This window comes from Cariama cristata, unplaced genomic scaffold, assembly GCF_000690535.1.
Source record: "Cariama cristata isolate BGI_N322 unplaced genomic scaffold, ASM69053v1 scaffold4420, whole genome shotgun sequence".
Taxonomy (NCBI): domain Eukaryota; kingdom Metazoa; phylum Chordata; class Aves; order Cariamiformes; family Cariamidae; genus Cariama; species Cariama cristata.
In genome coordinates this window covers 23,177-45,987 of record NW_009595122.1, presented here as the reverse complement: position 1 = coordinate 45,987, position 22,811 = coordinate 23,177, and the positions used below count along the sequence as shown (strand labels likewise).

Genomic DNA, 22,811 nt, shown 5'->3' with positions numbered 1-22,811 from the left:
GATGATAGCACGTTAGGTGTGACTCAGGGCACCTCCTACAGTGGCTTGGCCAAGGGACAGAGAGGGGACTCGGACAAAAGCTAGGTCAGCACTTTCTAGTACCTGGTGACGGACAGCGAGATCTGAATCCAAGAGACGCCATGGAAAACAATAATCCAGTAAGAAAGCATTCCTGTAAGTCACAGAATAATCTTGAAATGTGTCGTATTTTATACTTCCAATTGTAAGGCAGAGTATTTTTAATCCTGATCTTTCTTCCTGGATATTAAGTTGTCCAAGAAACACGAATCAGTTAACAGTTGGTTAGCTTCTCTTAAATTAAGATCACTCTTGGCATTTTGAGATTAACAAAGGTTATACAACCAATCCGCATTTGCTTCTTCCTGCAATAAAGTGCTACATACAACATGTCATTTTAATGACCACACGTAGGAGTGTTAAATAAGTATAAAGTTAGCTTCCTAGCAGTGTACACTCTATCCGCCATTAACAAAAAGGAATAAAGTATTACTAATAACATGGAGGGTATCGATAGGACTGTAGAATTTGCAAGTACAATTGAAATACTGAGGGTATAAAAGAGAACTATATGGTTCAAACAGCATCTTTTTATAGTTTTATATTTCAAAGAAGTTACTGGTACCTTTTCAAGGAAACAATCTTCTTACCTTCAGCCCACAGATTTTTTTTATTTTTTTTATTTTTTGCAAGTGAGAAACAAACTAGTGCAAGACTAAAGCACTGTGCAAAACTGCCTTTTTTTTTTTAGTCTGAGTATTTATACCCAGAATTTATCCATACTCTTTTTTTTTAATCCCCTTGTTGGATTTTTTTTTTTTTCCACCATAGAATTCTAGTTGTACAAGTTGTTCCTGCAAACTAAAAGGTAACCACTGCATAATACAGTGTGTATATATATCTCTCTCTAATATTTATATGCCCTTTTAAAACAAAAGATGTATGCTATGGCCCAGACGCAGGTGGTTGTTACGCCTGTGTACCAGTTAAGAATTGGGCCTGCTGTGTGGGTGTGTAGACTGCACACACTGCAGATGCGTGTGTGTGTACATTACACAAGCTTTTCATTGCCGTACTTGCATCCTGCAGTGCTGAAAGCAACATTTTCCTCATCCGTTCTACCCCAAATCCTCAGACCTTGACAACTGAGTACAAGGCATCCGACAACTAAAGGAAGCTGCAAACAGCACTGAAATAATACAGCAATCCGCCCTGGACCAAGCGTTACTCCTGCCGCAGCTCTGCGGTTCAGGGGGAGACGGAGGGAAGGGAGGGAGCCAAGTGTGTGAAAAGGGGAAAAGAAGAATAATTAAATAAGCCAATACAAGGGATGTGCAAAAGCAATGTCATGGCATACAGGCAGACTCTCGTTCACGCACCCACACAAAGCCCCAAAAATAAAATGCATCAATATGTAATCTTACAAGTGCTGATTGCCAATAAGGACACTCTTTTTCAGCTTAACAAGACAAAATAGTTTCTTAGATAAGAGTACTGGGAACATGCCTCTGAAGGTAGAAGTATGCAGTAGGTCACCTCTCGAAGATTTAATAAAGCAGCTTTCATGTCAATGCAATAAGTATACACACAGAGCCTTTTTTTTTTTTTTTTTTTTCTTTTTTCCTAAACCTTACTAATGCTATAGCACAAGTGTTCGTTACCTCTTCGGTCTACGTTTTGCAGCAATGTATACCTGCTGGGTTTGGTGGGGTATTTTTGGTACAGAATGTAACTGCCCTCAGACAGTTTCTGCCCTTTCTGTTAGTCCAAGGTAGGCAAGGAAGGAGTGTTTAGGTGAAGAGGCACCTCCCGGTGCAGTCTGAGGTCTGGGTGGATGGAATGTGAGATCGTAGTGGTTTTTGGGGAAAAACATTGTTAAAGGAATAAGGTGGGCAAACTCTGAGTTCCAGTATTTATCAAAGCACAGGGAAGCGCCGTTGATGGCCAAGGCTTTCACTGCCAAGTTTGGCTCTGCCCCGCTGCCGTGCGCGGCTGACATAGCCACTGTTTGCAGCGCCTGGGAGGCAGACATAACTGAGAGGGGTGACAGGAGGTTTCTGGAGCTGTTCACTGGTAGGAGCGGACTGGCTTCCTTGGAGGTTGAATACTGGCCCTTCTTCTCCTCTTCGGAGCAGTCCCCGTTCTGGTGCTTCTTCACGTGGCGGCTGAAGACAAAAGGGTGGGTAGTCTTGAACAGGCACTCGTCGCAGCTGAAGGTCTGGCGTGGAGCATGCTTCAGTTTCTTGTGCAAGTTGAGATTGTCTTTGCGTTTGCAGCTGTAGCTGCACTGGTCACAGTGAAAAGGGCGCTCACCGGTGTGGACACGCACATGTTCTATCAGCTTGTTGGCGGTCTTGGACAGGTAGCCACACTGGTCGCACTTGTAATGGTTGCCAAGGCGGTGTTCTCGGATGTGCATCTCCAGCTCCAGCTGATTCGCTTTCACTGTCTGGCAGATCCGACACTTGTACTCCATCTTGTAGTGAGTCTTCAGGTGGCACTCCATCGCTGCGGGGCGGTTGGTGGAGTAGATGCAGAATGGGCACCTGGCAACACAGCAAGGAAAGGCAGGGACAGAGAAAAGAGAAGTCACTTGGCTTGAAGGCCTGCATTCCTGGTTTAACCCTGTCACTCAACCCCTCTCTGACCTACTAAAGGGGAGAAAAAGGCCCTTAGTTCTCCCTGTGAAGCCTCTTTCGAATACTTGGTTCACCTCAACACGTCTCTACTTAGAGGAGGTTTGCCCATTTAATGGCAGTAGAGCTCACGCATTCCTAGAAAAACACGGATTCACTCTGAAGGAGCATCCCTTTAATCTTCTGGCTTACCTTGGTGGGGAAGATTCTGCAAAGCAGGCCGGGTAGTGCAGAGTGGGTGACTGATTCACAGGTACTTTGTGTAACGACATTCCTAGAGTTTGCACGAAGTCACTTTGGCCATTTTTTCCATTAAGAGGAGGTTTAAAGTGAGTGTTTACAGATGAGTATGAAAGCAGCTGTTTAAGTAAAGATGGAATAAACTTGTAATACCACATGTACAGCAAAAGCTTAGGAAATTCCTTTTATGTGACCTTGAACAATAAGCTTGCTGGGTATCCTGCTAGGAGCAGCTGAAAGCCAGTCTGTTGGGATGATTTGCAGGGATTCCCATATCTGGGAGATGAGCTAGCCCTACTCAAAGGGGGCGGGTGTTTGGCAGCGTTTGCCTACGGCCGCCTCTGCCACGGCAGGAATTGTTCCTGTGTGGGAACAGGATGCGAGCTCCGCTTACTCACAGCGGCAAGCGTCCGGAGCGGGGTGGACGTGGCAAAAAGGGCCTCACCCCTGGTTCCTGGACCAGGAAGAGGCGAGAAGGCTGGAGAAGGGAATCTTGAAAGCTTGGAAGGAAGCCTGAGCTGAACAAGCCTGGACACCAGCAAACCCAAAACACACCCGCTTTTGCTTTAGGGAGCTGAGAGGAAGTTGGTGAGGACAGCTACCTGCCAGGGCTCTCCGCTGCATTAAACAAAGCACGCTCCCTTCCAGACCGAACCGGTGAGCTGAAAGAGCAGGTCTAGGTAAAAACAGACAACTAAGGCGCCGGGCTATGATCTTACCGATGCCTCCACCTGCCTCTGATCTGCATTCACTGTTTAGCAGGTCTGCCAGTTGTGTGGTAGCACTTCAAATCACTTCTACGCAGAGATCCTCTCTCCCCATGTGTGCTTTCCCTTGCTACAACTGGTTGCACGTACAGGTTTAATATTAATCTACCTGCTAATCGAGAGACTTTTGCGCACAGTGAGTAATAGGAGCGGACAAACAGATACTAAAACATCCGGATGCTTTTCCTGATGCATGTCAAGTACTCTGATCCAGAGAGGGAGCCTGGCATTGAGGCTGCTAACGTGATTAGCTCTATCGCAACAGAGGACTCAGCTGTCTGTACACACATACCTCTCCTGGGCTGGGTGCTCTCTGGATCAGAATCTCAGATTTTGACCTGGAGCTGGAGGAATCATGTTTTTTTCTCTTCCCCCACAGCAAACAGGAGACAGAAAAATACAATTTACTTAGATCTCTTCAGGCTCTTCTGGATGCCTTAAAAAAAAAATAAATCAGAGCTTTTTCTTAGGTGCAGCTTTCAAGGTACCTACTTACTACTTGAGCTGGGCAGGAATAAAGGAGGTTGAGAAGCCCATTCTGTCAGGAAGGTCTGAGTCACAGGTCATGGTTTTTCCTTGGTAAATAGAACAGATTCTGCGCAGCTTAAACCCAAAGTGCATTAGGCAACTGGTCTGTACAGCCAAGACAGACATCCCGTCCTTCTGGCACCCTACTTGTTTCTCAATCTGGTCTTCTTCCCAGATTCAGTCACCACATCACAAGTGACCGCAGATCCCAGTTCACAGCGCTACTGAGCTGGAGACCAGACGCTGCCCGGCAAACAGAACCAATTGTCAAAACCGGCAGTGCAAACTGCTGGAGCTACTCGTGGTAACGTTAAATGTGGTGTGCTCATCCCGTGACCGTTGCAGTGCACTGACAACATTACTTTGCTTAGCAAGAGCAACAGAAGCAGGGAGACCTGTGCTGAACCCTAGCTGAGCCCAAAGTGGTTCCAGCCTCTTTTCCTGCAGCAGCTGGAACAAACAGAGACCAGGGACATGCATCTCGCGTAACGTCACGTTGCCCACAATGTGAGCGAGGAAGCATATGGCCCCAGCAGTCACTCCTTCCCTCAGGGGTCCAACTGTGACATAAGGGCACGCTCATTCTCTAGAAACACTGCTCTGCACCGACAGACCTTAAAGGACACCACCTTAGCCAAAGCCAAAGGGCTTTTTTCTTAAAAGAGTGAATGACTCGTTACATGTTAATTTATACAACAGTGATCATTCTGGGGCATGCAAACCAAAGCAGAAAGCATCAAAGTTACTAATTCTTGGAGAGGACTGACTTTGCATTAGAGGCTACGAAGGTTATAACCTTTAAGGTTCTGACTTTGTACCTGGTTGCAGAGATTCTACAGGGTTTTCTTTCTTTGCGGCAGGTGGAGAACAGCGCCTGTGTGCTCTCCTTTGCTCTGATGCCTTGGGAAAAAAAAAGCCCTCTTAGTTTGCAACACCTCTGTGTAGTGCTGCTTCATTCTCCGCAGGACCCATTGCATACTGTCTCCTATTTGACTCGAAAAGGGAAAGGACCATAGTTTGTTACAGCTGTAAGACCAGCGGATACATCATTTGCTGCTCAGGTACCCATCTACTGTAAAAAGACCGGGCTTGGGCCATTTAAATAAAAGGAAGCCCCCAAATCTAGACGATCAGACATTTACCTAACCCTTTCTAACTGACTTCCTTATGTCCTAGCCCCACAGTATGAGAGGTGCTTAACACAGTAAAAGTTTGTGTACTTGCTTTCCTTACTTGAGCCCACCGGTGGGGACAGTGTGGCATTTCTTGTGCTCCAGTAATTGTTCAGGTGTCTTCATGAACTTGTGGCACACATCACACTCGAACATCCGTGTGATCAGGTGGATTTGCAGATGGCGCTCAAACATGTTTTTTGTTTTGCAGACGAAGTTACAGAAAACACATTCAAAGCCTGAAAAACAGAACAGGAAAACGCATTCCTTACATTGTGGCCAGATCGACTGCGTAGAAGGTGACAGTTTGTATTTAACAGTGTCTCACCTTTCTCTGACTTCTCTTCAGTGTTCACTGAGGGCTGACTACCAGGCACTACAGAAATGACTAGCAGGTTGTTTGAACCCTTGTGTTTTGGGGTTATATCTGCATCTTCTTTGCTGTTGGCAGAGTCACTCAGCGCTGACAGCGAAGATGAAGACGGACTGTTAGATTCACTGGGTGTCTTCCTCTCTTCAGCTGAAAAACAGGAATAAAGAGCAGTAACGAGTACAGCAGATTAGATGGAATCTCAATCATCCTGTTTTAAATTTCAGGAAAAATATTTAAAGTTAATTCAAAAATAGTTATAAACAAGTCTGAAACTAATTCATCTGTTAAGAAATCGTAGTTGCACCTCCTTCCTTTTTGTTAGCGTTTACAACAGCACATCTCAGTTTATCCTAGAATGGAGTCTGTCTGTAAGGGTAGTGGGAAGGAAGCATGCAACTCTACCTCATTACCGGGCTGAAAAAAATCCTAAGAAAACACTTTGATTAGCTCAGAGTTCAAAAACAATGAAGAACTTGTCACTCAGAAAGGAAACAGAGCTTCTGGTGGTTTAGGGTACAGAAACCCAAAGTGCCTACTGGTCCAAGCTCAGCTTCCCCTACCTTTCTGTTTACACGGGTCCAATGGGTAAATTTGGGAGTAAGGGCCAAGGAGAATAATCTCATTGTAGTGAGGAGCATCCTCAGTAATGATTGTAAGAGGTAACTGCGTGGTCTCAACATTCATCTGTTTTTATTAGGACCTCTTATTGAAGATACTAACTTAAAAGAAAACGTTATTTAACTGGATCTAAAGCTGAAGTCCATCAGAGTTCCCTCATGTGTGCAATAAACGTATGGAGTTCAAATCCCAAACCCTGTCACGCACTAGAAATGAACAAGCGTGAGAGTTCTCATCTGAGAACTGCTGGGCGCCAACGAGGCAAGGATGTGCAAATTATTACCTCCCACCTATGTCTTGGATTAATCAGAGCTGTGTTAAAAAAAGACTTTACTAAAACTTCATATTCTCTATGTGATAAAAAGTTCCCTGATCAAGGCCTCTGCAAGCACCGGTACCTATGTGCCTAGCTTTAAACTGATGAGTGGCACCTTTAAGTCTAAGATAAAAATGTAGGAATGCACACATGAAATCTGATGACCCGAGCTGTCAATAGGGAGGACGACTGGGATATCATATAGAAAGATTCACTGACCTTGGGGACCAGGGTAATAGAAATGGAATGACATTTGATAGTACAGAGTACAAGGTTATGACCTGAAGGGTCAGTAACAAGAACTTGTGCTACAAATGAGGAGCGCTTAAGTTGGAAACAGTCAAGGAAATCAAAAGAAGAATTTGAGCAGAACATGGGATGAATATGAGCCATCAGTGTGGGGGAGCCTTCAAGGAAGGTAAATACGATCACAGAGTGTTATTGTGTGCGCTGTGCCCAGTAGCTGCTGCTGTTTTACGCTGCCACCACCGCTGATTTCTTTCACCATGTACAGCTGTGATTGCGTATGTCGAGAGCAGGGGTTCTAACAAGAACATATGCAGCGAGGGTTTGGTACAGGGAGAAAACTGTGTTTCATACAAGAAAAGGCTCAATGTGCATTTAGAAGGGAGAGGGTTGTTTTCCATAAATATACTAAAGGGATAAATCCTGTGGAGGGAGGGAAGGAAGGTGGAGGGAGCAAGAGAGGGACGGCTCTTTCAGATAAAGGACAGTTCTGGCACAAGAACAGCGTATGTGTACTCTGACAGTAAGACGCTGGAAGGTTTAACAAGGTCCCTAATCTTTAATGCAGGAAAATCTGCAGCTGCCTATCTGTAGAAGTAGTTGGTTTAAAACAGTTATGCTTGTTTGAAGACATATGCCCACATCCTTGCAAACAGGCCTTTTATGACTTGGTAACATCACAGGATAAGGAACTGGAGTCATGCGACCCAGAAAATCCAGTCTATTTTTTACTCTCTGTATTTGCCATATGCGTAAGCATTTGGCTGAATCGCCAGCTGAACGGCTCAGTTCGGCAGGGTGAAGGAAGAACAAGGGGGGGTTTTGTCTGTCTTTAAAAAAGACAAGCAGCAGCTCCAAGCTTTTAGCCTCGACAGGAAGACACAGTAGAGTACAGCTCAGCTGTGAGCTCCGATGCAGGCTTCTCAGGTGGCTATGGGTGGCGTTTCTCATTTGCCTTGACTTCCTAGATATAAAGCGGAGTTAGATGCAAACACCTCAAGATGACAGCTCTCCGCACTACTCCCTGCTGTGCTGGCATAAAGGGACCTCTCTCCCTTGAGAGCTTCCCAGTAGTTCGTATTTCTGTAGTTACATCTAACTTCTGTATCTGTGAGCACAAACAACTGCTTTCTTCTCTCCCTTCTCCTTCTCCACCCCTCCCTGTTCTCCCAATTTCATTTCTGGTAGGACAGGAAAAGCAATTTAGCAATGGAAAAGTTGTGCTGGATACCATTCAGGTTCAGTATTGTCAACACAATTGTTACTAGTTTGTGGCAGCAAAATGCTTCTGCCTGGTGTTATAAGAGAAATTAACTAAAAGGATTCTAATTTTCTTCTCCTTAAATTATGCCAGAGTTCATTAGTTGGACTAAGCATATGGAGCTTGTTTGAAGACGGCTGTTGCTCTTATCTTTGGCTATTAAACGAACAAGACTGAGGAGAGAACGCATGACTTGTTCTGTTATTTAATATAAAGTTACGTTTATGGTATTGCTGAATCACAGTGTCAACTAAACATCAGCGTGGAATTCCAAACTGATAGACTGCGGAGGCAAACACACTGAAGAGCGAAGCTCAACGTATCGTGTAGTGCAAGCTTACAGCCAGGTATGCACAATGAGCACTCAAAGTCACCTTATCATCACTAAAGTCAAACCAGGATTTTGATGAAATAGTAAACCAGTCAGAAAAACAAAGTGTGCCGACTTCAAGAGGGGAGGGGATTTGGGGGATAAGGGGAATAGGAAGAAGGAGGGCTAAGTGGTCCTTCATTTATTTCGGTAAGCTTGAAAATTGATCTGCACTACCAGATTATTTGCCTGGCTGGAGTCCAATTCACTTCAGCTTTGAGAGATCAGGCCTTAATTAGCAAGCGTTTCAGTGAAAGCAGAACACTAATGGGAAGTGTGAAGGTTGCACCTAGAAAGCAAGGAAGAGAGAGATCACTGCAGCTGGGAGAGAGGGATCATCACCTGTGTGCTTGCTGTTGACATGAGCCTTCATATCTGCCTCTTCCATAGTGACAAAATCGCACGCTGTGCAGCAAATGGAGAACATCCACTGCTCCTTATCCACGTGGAGGGACATATGACTGACAAACTGGACGTTCATCTCCGTCTCAAACCCACACACATGACAGCTGCAGGCAGAAGGGAATTCAAGAGTAAGACACATTAACAAACAAACCACAAACAGGAGCACATTGCCTTTCCCTGAATTTGCAAGAAAAAAACTCACTGCACAGGTTTCTTCTCTGCCTCGCTGTTCACTGTAAAATTCTTTTGTCTGCTGAACTGCCTTTGAACTGATGGCCATGCCAACGTGATTATTAAGGGCAGGCACAATGCAACAATCCTGTACATGCTATAATGACGCTAAATAATCATAAAGTTAATTAAAAACTACAGATTCCAGATGCTGCGCATCACCTAGCTGATTCCTTTGGGCAATAAGAGGCATTGCAGCTTTGCCAAGATGTTTAGTACGGCTGATACACTGACAAACGGAGAGCTTGCTGCACACTCCAGGAGTTATTTTCAAGCCCTGGAATGGTTCCCATGCCAAACTGGGATCTTGTGCAAAACTGCCTGGCAGTTTCAGTGTAAGCAAGTAAAAATGGGTTCAAACATTTCTTATGCTTGACTGGAAAACAGCAGTCATCGGCAATGCAAATAATTAACAGGGATACCGATTTCACAGCCAGTGCATAAACAGAGCGATATTGAGAGGCAATGGAAAGGATCCTTTAATTTAACTTTCTTTGCAGAGTCCTCCTCTTGCTTTGATTAGGCCATTAACATTTAAAACAAGCCAAAAACATTTAAAAAGGCATATACTCTAGGGCACTATTTTGCTTTCCCAGGGGGATGGACTAGATAATCTAATCCAGCAGGTCTCATTTATTTCTTACTTCTATGATTTTGTAATTAAATCTCCTCTTGGCACTTTGACTGAAAGTAAGAGTGATTTGGTAATCTGCTTGGCCACTAGAGTGCATGTCGCAGTTTGCAGAGCGCACAACAGTGCATACAACATGGAGAATGTCCAAATATCCATTTTATCTGGGCAATTCCTTTTATTTTTTCAGGCAAATTCTCCTAAAGGTTTTCTTCCTTTCATCATGTTGGTCACTGAATGTATATACTGCTAGCAAATGCAGGAAACGCGTATATTGATATAACAATTCTTACTACGCTTTACTATTTGATTTCATAGATTTGGCGGAAAATAATGGAGCTGTCAGAGGCCCCTGGAAGCACAGTGCTTTAGATTTGCTGTGAATCTGTGTACGCGATGGGGTGTTTCCAAACACAAAACTTAAACAAACACTGCATAAGAAGTTAAAGAGGCTTCTAGGAGCCCATCTGCCTCCCAAAGCCGTTTTTAAAAAAAAATACAAACAACCCCAGACCAAACCCCAGAGTCTTTCCCAATGGCTGGCCAAGTCAAACAGCATGAGGCAGCCAGCTGGGTTTTGCTGCTTAGCCTAAGTCAGATAGAGCAAGACAAACACTTTCATCGCAGTTCCACCCTGCGAGAGCAGAAGGGTGGCCCTGTAACGCGTCCTTAGCAGGCAGATAAGAGATTCAGATTCCAGCCTCTGGTGCACAGCCCTCGTCTGGGTCCTCACCTGTAGTAATAAGGGTGCTTCTTTCCATCGCTGCCTTCAGAAGTGACAGCGCTGACAATGTCCTCAGTGTCTGTACTCACCAGCTTCACAGAATGGACGGTCAGGTGCTGGTTCAGATTAGCACGGCACTTAGCAGCATAGGGGCACAAGTGGCATTTGTATTTTCTCTCTTCTGAAAAAGAAACAGAAAACCTTAAATGTATACTTCATTTTGAAGCAAGCTATTTTGAAAGCTGCCAATAACCGAGTATGCGGTCGTTTGGGTTTCTCCGAGCAGCTTTCAGAATACGGTACTTTGGAAGCTCGACATTTTAGAAACTTACAGGAGTTCATAGCAATTACTCAGAATAAAACTAATTTGGAGTAGTTTACGGCTATTTTTTTTTTTAACTTGCTCTACCATCTGTAGTCAGGTAATATAAAACTTTATAATCGGCAAAACCGAGGAAACTGCGGCTCTGAGAGCTGCAGCAGAGCCAGTAGAGAAAAAGGTCAATAATCTACAACTACTTCCTTTACCTAGCATCTTTTATTTAATTTTTGGGTCCAGTTATTCCTGAGGCTGCCCACGTGATCACTTGCAGAGAGTTGACGGCTGATAATTTTGTATTAAAATCTGAGGGTGGGGAGGAAAGGGAACGCTGCATCATTAGGCCAGTCCCAAACACAAACTAACAAAAAAAAACCTCACTCAAAGAACAGTTGAAGAAATTAACCGAATTCGTAATGAGTTTCTGATGCTTCACAACTTAAACAATTTAAAATAAAAATTATTTTATTTTAAAATTAAACATTTCTAAATCCCGGCAGCACATTTTTTGTACATGCCAGGCTTTCTTTTGCAGGGAGTTGATTAAAATAACCAAACATTACATCAGCTTTTACAACCTTTCCCTTTGAGGAGCTGCTGCTCTATATTTGAAATATGAATGCTACAAGTGTTAGGGAAAGGCATTCAACAGAGCAGCTTAGGGCTAAGAAAACCCCACGACACCACGGAACAGAACATGTGAACCTTTTCAGCGTGGCTCTACTAGACGGTACAACATACGCTGGCATTATACCAACAATATTTTTCAGCACTGCATCAGAAATTCTTGCTTTCAAGTCTTATTTTGTGCAGTGCACCTCAGCACGCTGACAAGGCGCATCTTCCATACAAAAACTCTGTTAGTCTCAGTTGATTCGAAGCTGATTCACTTTAAGAAAGTTGGTATGGGGTGGAACAGCCTCTGTTCCTCTCAGAACAACTGGATGATGAGAGCCAAGATGAATGAGAGAGATGAAATCCTTTCAGTTTCACCACATCTGAAACACCAAGGCCAAATCTGTTGTTGTTCAGTGACATTTAAAAAGTTCACCAGGTGAATGTAACAAGGGCTCTGCCTTCTCTTCAGAACTCCGTTAACAGCCTTGGTTAACCAGCTGGTATCTACAGGCTGGTCTACCAGAACCTGGACAAACTTGGATTTACACATTTTGTAAAGATAAATTACAAGTAGGCTGTAAGGCAATAAAATGTTAGTTAACTCCCTGAGCACCACTCTGACATTCTGTTCTGTTTCTGCGCTTGGCTCTGCTCTAAGCGCAAGGAGCTGCGGATGGCTCACACTCTTTTCTGCTTCCCTTCTTCCCCCTCCACTGAAGCGAACCATGACGAACACACAGGTTTCCTCAGCGCTGTAACGACCACCCTCAAGGCCTTGGCTTACCTGTGTGCAGCGAGAGATGCCGGGACAGAGTCTGCTGTCGACCAAACACTTTTCCGCACACGTTTTTTGCTGGTCGTTAAATTTCCAAGATGGCAATCCGTTTCCCACCTCCAGCCCCAGCTTTTCTGTTTCTATGCCAAAAAACACATAAACAGAAAGTCATATTTTAAGAACTCTGAAGACTTGCAGATTTCATTCGATAGACTCCTGTAGGTGTCCTATAAAATGCAACACCTCGGCTGCTTGCTGTGTGATCTGCCACACGAGTTCACATAAAAAGGAAACTCCCAACGACGGAAAGGAAACGAATCTTTCATACAGCATCTTTCATACGTCCTGTAAAGCAGAGCACTTCGTCAAAGCGTTCCAGACACAGACGTAGCCAAAGAGCTCAACCAGATTATGTAAAGAAAGAAAGTCAAGAGCGAGCAGGGCAAAGCATTAACCTCTAATTCTGTTTTTGTGGCGAGACCACTCCTTCGGCTTTTCAATCACCCACCTTTGCCTGGTGCATGAAGAAGGCCTGGTCTGAGATGGTGCTCTGTTTTACTCTGGATTATTATTCATGGCTGAAGGAAGATTTCCAAACCTTTTTTACTGACGCAGGAATGGCCGCTACATGAGTGGTCTTACATTGAAGGAGAACAGAAGGCTGGTCAGACAAACGTTAGACCAAGAGGACATAGCACGCCAATGAGTGGGTGGCATCCGGGGTAAGCTCTACCCAGCACCTGCTGTCCTCAGGCATCAAAATCCCCAGCGGCTTAGAAGGCCATCCATTGAAAAACTGAGACCCAGAGCAAGCCGTTATCTTTAAAGAAGCGGTTTTAATTGTTTCAGGAACAGAGAGAGTCTGCCACACAAATAAGAAACTCCACACAGCATAAAACGCAGACACGAAGGCACTCTGTGGGGAAGTAGAGAGAAAAGGACTGGGAATGCGGAAGAGAAAAAAAGGTACACGGTGCTTCAAGAAGTTAAAAGCGTGGCCAGTTTTGATCCGGACAGAAGGGAGCAGAGAGCCGGTCCAGGCTGGGGATAGCAGTGATACTACTTAGCTCAGTATCAGCCAGCCTGGTGCAAAGAAATATTCTCTGCAAGGGTCCTGTTGCCTGAGGCGAAGGGATCGCTGTTCTAAGAGGTGCGCAAAACGGCAAGGGTACTCAGCACCTTTCCAAACACAACAGCCGGTGGTGAGGGGGCTTGGTTTAAGACTTACTTCTGGTAAAAGACCTTCTATTTCCACTGGAATGAAAGATGCAACACGCAGAGCACCTTTCTCCAAACCGACACCGCCTGTGGGATCGCTGCCCAGAACTGGCTCCACCAGTGCATGTGGGCATGCCGTGATGGAGGAAAACCATTTGGCTGGGATTTTCAGGTAAACAGGAGGAGAGGAGCTGAGGACAGGAGTACAAAAAGATCTTATTGAGTGTAAGTTACTGTCGTGGAGGCTGGCACAAACCAGCAAAATCTTCATCCGATGAAGCACTGAGGAATAAACACCCCCCTTGTCCAGGCAACCCCTCACCGACAGAGTCACCTACCACCGCAAATTTGACTGCCGTGCCTGAGAGAGTCTCTTCTTCACACATAGGTGTCCGGACGGCTCCACTGCGGTTTAGGCAAAGAGCTGTCAAATACTGTAGTTAAGTTGAGCAATAATAAAAAACAATGCCTCATTTGGGGCAGAGATGCCACACAGCAATCTCGGCAAGTTTAGGGATGGTCATACTTGCCAGTCCCTTTTGAGCTGCTGTTACTTTCTCCTGTGACTCTGTAATATGTACAATATTCAGCACACCAGAGGAATTACGAGGCACCTCTGAATGCTACCACCCAACAACACATTTTTCTTAAAAGAATTTCTACTTAGAGAACAAGTTCTGCCTATTCAAAATAGTTATTTTGTGAAAGTAAAAAGGAACACCCCCTCCCCATCTCCTCAGGGCTGTGAGTGACCCATAACCTCCAAGAACTTCAATAAAGAATGATTCTTTTTGCTACTAATCCTGAGTTCAAAACAATGGAAAAATCTGACTCTGTACTAACGCTACAGATATTTTAGCAGAGCTTTTTGAGTACATAATCAAAACAGTGCTTCAAAAGAGGAATATGGTAATAATTATAAGAGAAGGTCACAAGGGTGTAGGTTCCTTCAATATGGTCACAACAAAAATGAATTAATTGGGACACATACCAAACAAGCAGGCTCAATTAAGTAAATAAGTCTCTTAACAATTCACTTCTGTATTAGTCATCAGCCCTCTTTTATCTCTTAAGAAGAAGAAGAAATATAATATCCTCTTCCCTATGGTGGATTTAGAGGTATCAGTTCTGGGAAGTTCATGGGAAGCTGGAAAAATATCAGCTTTCTGATTATCTTGAGCTGGTGAAAGCTAGCTCCTTGCAAAGTAGCTGCATATTTTTCATTGATGCAAAAGAGGATACGGTAGGTGTTTTGAAAGTACTTCTATTTACTTTAAAGATTTATTCCTGGAGTCCTAACTACAGTGCTTCTTTCTTCTCTTTCAGACTGAATCTTCTCTCTGTAGCAAAGCGCTTTTTCTATTCAGCAAGCCGCTTAGCTTGTTCCTGGCAAGCCAGAGTTGGTCTCTGGTGCAACAGGAGCCTCAGCACCTTGTGGAAGATTTCTCAGCTCCAAGGGAAACCACCTACTTCCACCCACCTCAGCCTCTGGGCAGCTTTGTCTGCAGCCTGGAAACTGGAGCTCTGTGTCCATACAGTGGTCCAGAAATCTTCCCAGAACATACCCAGCAACTGACCTCGCCAGTGACCTGAAGAATGAGGCAAGTCACCATCCACCTTCAATCCTTGGGCTCTGTCTCTAATTAACGCCGGGCAACGGTGTTTTCTACAAAGTGAGTACAAGTCCAGTGACTCTGAGACCATAATACTGGTTTGTGCTCAGCATTCCCTGTGTATCCCAAAGCACTCTACCAAGACAGTCAGCATCATTGTCCTTTAGGATCCTTACGCAGGGCCAGCAAGAAGATGGACTGAGACCAACTAGTGTTAAATAATAAATCACTGTTGTGAGAGATGTCCCACAGAAATCCATCGTTCACCATGACATCCCTCTACTAAAATGAAGGGGGGGGGGAAAAAAAAAATGACTTGATAGAAGATTTCTGCTTTAAATGAATACTCCAATACTCCATAGCAAATTCTAAAACTTCTATGTTAGAAAAGCATACATGACAAAATAATACTGAAATTATTAAGTAACAGACTGCATTTCTGTATGGGTGTTTAAAACAAAATATGCTTAAGTAAACTGGAAGGCCTCCAAGTTCTCCAGTACATCATTTAAAAGTAATAGATTAAGACTCAGTATATTAAAGGGTAGTAATAAAATTATTTTGAGATCATTTTGCACAGAAGTCTTAAGAGCTAAAAATTATATGTAAAGGTAAAACTTACTTCTCAATGAAATTTAGTGAAATAGATCTTTATGGACACCTTTCCTGCCCTTCTGCATCACCTGGTACCATTTCCCTACTAACTCCAAGTTAACCTCGTAATTAGTACCTGTGTAATGCTGACCATCTGAGATGGGGTTAGAAGCTGCCGGCACTGTCACCATCTGTATTTTCCCTGAGGTAAGGATAAGGTGGCCATCAACTGTAGAAATACTGTTCTGTCCCTCCTCTTGCCCCTCCAAGTAGATTAATTTCTGGCAAACAAAGCCCAGCAGCTTGAGCGAGTTACTATTTACCCCTTTCCTAAGCTGTTAGGCGTAATTCTGAACATGTATGTATTTTCAGTTGCCACATTTAGTGATTAATTTTTTTTCTCTTATCCTCAAACTGGTAATATCAATATGGAGAGTGCATTAACCATCCCTTCTGAAAAGCCTTTAGCCTGACTTTTGTCAAGAAATGCTGAGAGAGGATACCGTATCTGGTTGAGGCTGTAACTGCAGAAGAGAACACAGCGTGACCTGAATACATCAGTAACTGTCTAGAGTCACCAAATCAGCTTTGTCACTGTCACACACAAAAAGTTCCCCAGGGACTGGCTTGGACTCTGATATGTGGTACTTTGATTACTTGTTTTCTTTTACTTAGCTTACGTATTTTTCAATTACTGCTTCACAGTGTTTTATACTACCTTACGTTTTAATCTGTTGTTTGATGCCATGCCTACCTTTGTATCTTTTACTAATAGCTGAAAGAATGAAACCACTATTTAACTGAAAAACACAAAGCTAAGAAAACAAACAAAAAGTATTGCTGAAGTGTCATTCAAAGAAGATAAATTTATATTTATAACCTTTGCTGGTTTACTGTCTGCTCTCTCATCCTATAACTCACTCAAACAGCTGCTTCTCTGTTTCATCTTCACACCTCCGTAGACCTTGGAAGCAACAGCATCCACAAGGGCAGATCCTTATGGTCACATGGAACCCTACGGATATAAATTAAATAGATTGTCCTTTGCAATAAGTATTCCTTAAAGAGGTGGAAGTGAGAGGTGCTGATGAGTCTTAACAAAGAAGGTCAAAATTTATTCTCTCTCCATTCTTCTGGAAGTGTATGTCATATTTATACTTCAGGTTATTCAGACAGTTTGACACCACACAGATGGTGAAGAAACCAGGTAAGTAATTTCGAAAATGAAATGAACAGAAATCCTGTGAAGGGAGAAAATGGAGAGTAGTGGTTAGACCATTTTCAATCAATCCTGCTTGCAAGCCAAATGCGATGAAGAAAACAAGTTAGATGTCTAGAGGATCTGGTGATGGAACAGCCACCCCGGGTGAGGCTGAGAGCTAGGAGGGAGAGATGGCCAAACTCGGAACGGGAGGTGAACTGGGAAAAGGTAGGTGATAGCTGACACAGAAAAAGAGCAAAGGAAACGTGTAGTGCCTCCTTCCTCATACTCCAGGGGATAAAACTTGCTGTGAAGAATATGAGATAGAGAAAGAAGTTCGCATGGGAGAATGCATCTAAAAAATTCTACCAAACCAGAAAATGAATAAAGTGACCCAGAAACAGGGCTGGACAAGGTAACCAGGTTTCTATGAGCTCATGGCAAGAGGATGAACGCTACCAGCAGTGCAGATGTCCCACAGCAAGGCACCTCACTTTGCCCTGAAAGACTGGGGACATTAAACAGTCATCGGGTAACTTCTGGTTACTACCAGCCTGAAGTGGACGGCCGCTAGCCTGTCCTTTGCCACCTTTCAAGTACCCTACGTTTACCCAAGAGGTAAATATACTGTATGCTGCTCTAGATGAATGTCACAAAAGCTTGTTCCATTTGTAAGGTTATTTCTATTTTGTTATGTCTAAGAGACAAAAAGTTCAAGAAATTATTTATTCAGAAACAAGGTATTCAGGTCAGGCAATCATGGAAACGCTGCTTTAAAAACAGTTATTTCGTCAAAGAAATTTTCTTTCTGTCTTCTGTCTGCATTCATCTATGTTATTATAACATCTTCCTACTTTCTGCAGTGTCACCATCAAAGATGCATTTTATTGCTTTGGAGCCTTCCACTTACTTGTTCATCTATCACCTCTGGCAAGCACACTGTATTTAAAAATTGAGAACTCCTTTTTGTGAAATATGTAATTAGGGCTCTGCTGCAAACTTGTTTGCCAAAAGCCTGCAAAAGTCTCACAAGCTCAAAAATGTATTGACTGTATGAAATTGCAGTGCTCCAAATACTATATATCTTACTCCCTTCACAACTTACTTTCACAAAGGTTTCATTTGTAGCACCAGAATTCTTATTTCTAGTAAGTCAGTTAAAATAAACGGTGGAATCCTTCCAGATACTGTAGTTCCCGAGTAGGATATGTCTTGTGACTTATCTAAGGTATCTGTGATCCCGAGTGGTCCTGTAGTCTTCATTTGTCACCGCCAGCATCACAGCAACCTGTCCAGTCTTATTTTAGGATGTATCTTTTACTGCAAGCAGACTCATCCACTATTAGCCACAGATAAGCAACTGCTTTCTTGGCATAAAAATTTTCTGTACTCCCCACAAAAATAAAAAGAAGACAGACAAGTTTTTTGTTGTTTGTGGGTCTGTTGTTGTGGGTTTTGGTTTTTTTTTTTTAAACTCAAGCTTCAGCTGGAATTGAAAGCTGGTTTGCCTGACCCCTTTGTGGTGGCTTTTTTCCCATGCCTTTTTGTGGCTATTAAAAGCAGTCAGTGCTGTCCCCTCTAGTACAGATCCAGGGGCATCTGTTCAGACAAAGCCCCGTCCCCTTGTGTGTGTGTGAGCCTCCACCAGCCTGGGACCCATCCAGCGCTGGCAGCAGAGCCCTGTGCCCAAGCCAGCGTGTTCGAAGCACGAACGAAGAAAGGGTCTATGTAGCCATGCTCTCAGTCACTGTTAACACGGGTCAGGTATGAGAAGTTATTCGGAGGGATTTAATACTACTTTAATTACAAAAAATAAAAACTAACTCAAAATTACTGCTCAGATAAAAGAACCCTAGTTCCACTTGTGAGGGGGACGTACTTTTTGTTTCCTAAGTCCTGAAAAACTGCACATAATCAGACAGTCTGAATGACAGAACAACTGCACAGAAGAAGCAGAGAAAGTCGCCTTGCTAAATAAAACACTTTACCAACTAATGCTCTTATTTTTTTTCTCAAATGCTTTTGCAAATATCTAACATTACTATGGAGTATGGTAAAAAGGAGTAATGTTATGATAATTTAAAATCCTTGATATGGAGGAAAAGAGAATGCAAATGATTTTATGTATCAGTATCATGATGCTTAAGTTGCTCTTTCTAAAAACATCAACCATGAAAGTTGGAAATATTTCAATAAAGAACTTGCATCGCCCACTGAAAGAAACGTTAATATTGCGCACAGCAGTATTCCAAATGTGCTATGGTAGGCAACAACACTTGAAAAGGTGACTGGCAAGTGATAAAGATGTCAGGGTTTGTGAAAAGAATAAAACCAAATAAAAGGTGAACTTTAAAGATGCCTCCATAGAGGAACGCAGGAAAACAGCGAAGCCCACTTCACTGCTAAGACGGAGCCCGAGCCCGTTGCTGAAAAATGGACAGTCAGAAGTAGGGTGAGAAAAACAAAGCCTGAGTCAGAGCAAAGACAAAGTAGGGACTTCAAAACACAAGGCCACTCCCCAGCTTCTACCTTAGCACCAAAACTAACACCTATTTTAACTTCACTTACACAACAGAAAACTTCTGAGTAAACAGTGAGGCTTACGATAACCTTCATCTGCATTATAAAGCTGAGATTTGCTTTTGTTGTCTGTATTAAGCTCAAAACATAAGAAACAACCCAGAAGAGAGAAACTCCACAGTTCAAAACTTAAGTCAGTCTATGTAAATTCGGCGCAAAGTGGTCGGAGTTGCAGAATTTTAAGGAACCCTAAAGCTGCAATAATGCTGCAGCCATTTCTTGAAAATTATTTTTACAACACATGCACTACGACATCAAGTTGAGGATAACACTGGACCACACCCTCTATTCCTCCCAACTTGTTCTGCTTTAGCATAAAGCATAAACAGGATTCATTCCTTACACAATAAGAAAGAACAGAACAATGTCAAACTGCTGACATATGCCAAGGAAGGCCCCGAGCTGCGAATTTACTGGCCAAAAAGAAGCAGTCATGGAAGAGTCCCCGTAGCTCGCTGCGCAGGCTCCAGGAGTTCCTCAATCATTCACAGTTATCACGGCGAAGGAGCTCAGTTTGGTTTCACGACTTTAGATGAAGTAATGCAATATGGTCCAGGGGGAAACTGGTTTACTTTTTTCACTGAGGGAGTCGAGACATTGCAAGAAAGGGATAGGAAGCACCAACAAATCCACTCCCCAAATGTGATTTTAAAAGCTTACCTGATCACTGTTGGCCAAGAGAACAATCAGTCCTTTCAGTAGCAAAGAGCTCCATCATCATAACTTTACTTTTTTTGCTTGTTTAGAAATAATAGCTATTGTAAATAAAAGTTACATTCTGCATCTGTTGTCAGAGAAAAACCTGATAACGTGCTCTCTGTTATCTTTGCAAATTATATTTTATTTCAATGTAATGCTAGAATATCCTCCTGAAAATATCTTCATGGTAACTGTAAGATGTGCCATAATGAATTTACCTAAGCTCTTTCTCATTCACTCCCAGGCAGGTGGCCCTCACATTTAGCTCAACTATTTACACTGCTTGTAACATTTGTTTTGGGTGCGACAACATTGAATTCATACAAATTTATGAAAATATAGTTTTCTCCTATTGTTATTTTTAAACCACAATTAATTAATTTCCATGTGCCAATAGGTTTCTATGCTTTTAAGTTATTTCCTACAATTCTGCTTAAGACACGCTTCCTAAGAAACCCTTTTAAAAAGCATTCAGACATTTGTGCACATTTAGGACCATTACGGTATATGTACAAATTTGCCCTTTTTTCTCTTGTTTTTGTCACTGCACCAATTGCTACTTGCAAGTCCACCTGAAATAGGGGCTCTTCTTTCATAGAGAGAAGGCGATAACACATCTAGGGCACTTTGCGGAGGCAAAGACAAGTTCTCCCCATCCAGAATTCAGATACAAAAAGACAAACTGGCCTTTAGACTACATTTTTCTTTTCAGCCTTCTGCATCCTTTTTAGTGAAGCAAAAGTTGCTGTACTGGAGAAATGGCAAGCTGATGACCAGAAACCTCAGTGGGGGAATGCAAAATAAAGCCCCAAATGCAGATCGAGTCCCTCTTCCTGACCTGACTGAATTAACACAAAAGAGTCAAAACCAGATGAAAGTAACTGCGAACATTCGGCCAGATCCACCTTTGCATGTGGAAAGGCATCACCCTTCACAGTGCGTGGTTGCTGCTCTAAAAGAAAACCTTCTTGCTGCTTTTATTGCAGATTCCCCAAGTGGGAAGGAGTGAATCTGCTGCTTCCTTGAAGCCCTGAACTCACTCTTAAGAGATCTGCCTCTCTCCTTGCTCCCTCTCTTACCGCAAGCACATGCATCTACCTGCAGACCATCCTCTCCTTCCTTCTGCACTCCTCTCCCATCTGCCTTCTGCTCGTCAGCACCACGACTGCCCCAAACTCAAATAAAACACCCAGCAACTAGTAGGGCAGATTTGTACCCTGATTGAAATCATGCTGGGGAAGAAAAAAAAAGTCTCCTCAGCTTTGCTTAGATTATTTTTAAACAATGGGGGGTTTTCATATATATATATGTCCAAATAGCCTGATGAATTTTCCATTTAATTTACTCTTAGGCAGACAAATATTCTAGCAGACAGCCTTGTACAAGGTAAGATAGGTGAGGACTGGGGAGTCCCAAGGTAACTCTAAAAAGAAATGTCAGGAATTATGTGTTCCAATTCCTTTTGAAAAGCCAGAAAAGTAATTTTAAAACTTGCCTTTCTATTTCATGTTGAGCTTGTATTTGGAAAAGTTTCATATTCAGGAAACAGTCTGACTCAATGCTGACGTTCACTGTTAGAAAAGATTCCGATATTAAGAAAGACAAAAGAGGATACGAACGATAGATGGGTTTGAATAAGATGCAGAGTCTAAAACACAGCACGCTGAGTATTTATAAACCAAAAGCCTCATCTACCAAGTCTCTTTCATCGCCATTATAACTTCGCTATTGAATTTCTATCACAGAATTAGAGCTGGAAGGGACCTCAGGAGGCCATCTTGTCTCTCCCTCGCCCGGAGGCACACCAGCCACACACCGAACATGCCCGTCAGTCCTGACAGCTGCTTGTCTAACCTATTTTTTTGAAAACCCTCCCGTGACAGAGGTTCCACAGCCTCCTGTGACAGCTGTATCAGCGCAAACCCACCCCAATGCTAGAAAGTTTCACTTGGTGTTTAACTGAAATCTCCTCTGCTGTCATTTAAGCCTGTTATTCTGCTCACATGAACATAGGCAAGGTTTATTCTTTTCCTCTCCAAGCTGTCATTTTACATATTTGAATACCATTATTATGTCTCCCCTCTTTTCTTCTCCAAACGAAACACACAAAAATTCTTCAACCTTTACACACAGCTCAGGTTTTCTAAACCTCTGACCACTGCTGCCCTCCATGTTGTTCTTGGATTACAAATCCCAAAACTGAATTCAGGGCTCCAGCTGAACAGCAGAATTACCACACGTGCCTTACAGACGACATTCCCGGCTTCTCAGCCAGATGTCTGCCCTTTCTGAAACGCGTACAATGCCAGCTCTACAGACAGTGTCTGACCAAGACTAATCCAGATCCCTCCGTTAAGTTGCACTGCCTGGTCATTCATCCCTCCCCTTTCTTCGTGGCACTCATCATTCCCCCAGGCACAGAATTTTGCCCTCACTGAATTGACTACTATTTTCCAGACTCTTTATTCAATTCCTCAAGATAAGACTGAACTCTAATTCTGTCCTCTGAAGTGCTTAGAGCACCTCCACACATGGTGTCACCAGGACATTTAATAAACACGCTTTCTCTTTCATCATCCACGCCATTAATAAAGGACTGATTAATACCAGAGCTAGCACAGACCCTTGCAGAACCGCGCGTGGTCCCCGGGTTTGACA

General features: G+C 43.2%; 1 protein-coding gene across 1 annotated transcript in view; it reads right to left on the bottom strand.

Moving 5' to 3' along the window:
- Window positions 1–773: 773 nt before the first annotated feature.
- The window catches only part of LOC104162051 (zinc finger protein 827-like), a gene marked incomplete at its 5' end in the record, with an annotated part of 37,194 nt that continues 15,156 nt past the window's right edge, over window positions 774–22,811 (bottom strand). The window contains 7 exon segments of the mRNA XM_009700693.1: window positions 774–2,564; window positions 5,423–5,600; window positions 5,690–5,881; window positions 8,888–9,054; window positions 10,546–10,717; window positions 12,258–12,323; window positions 12,326–12,388. Of these exon segments, the coding sequence (XP_009698995.1) occupies window positions 1,757–2,564; window positions 5,423–5,600; window positions 5,690–5,881; window positions 8,888–9,054; window positions 10,546–10,717; window positions 12,258–12,323; window positions 12,326–12,388 (1,646 nt within the window).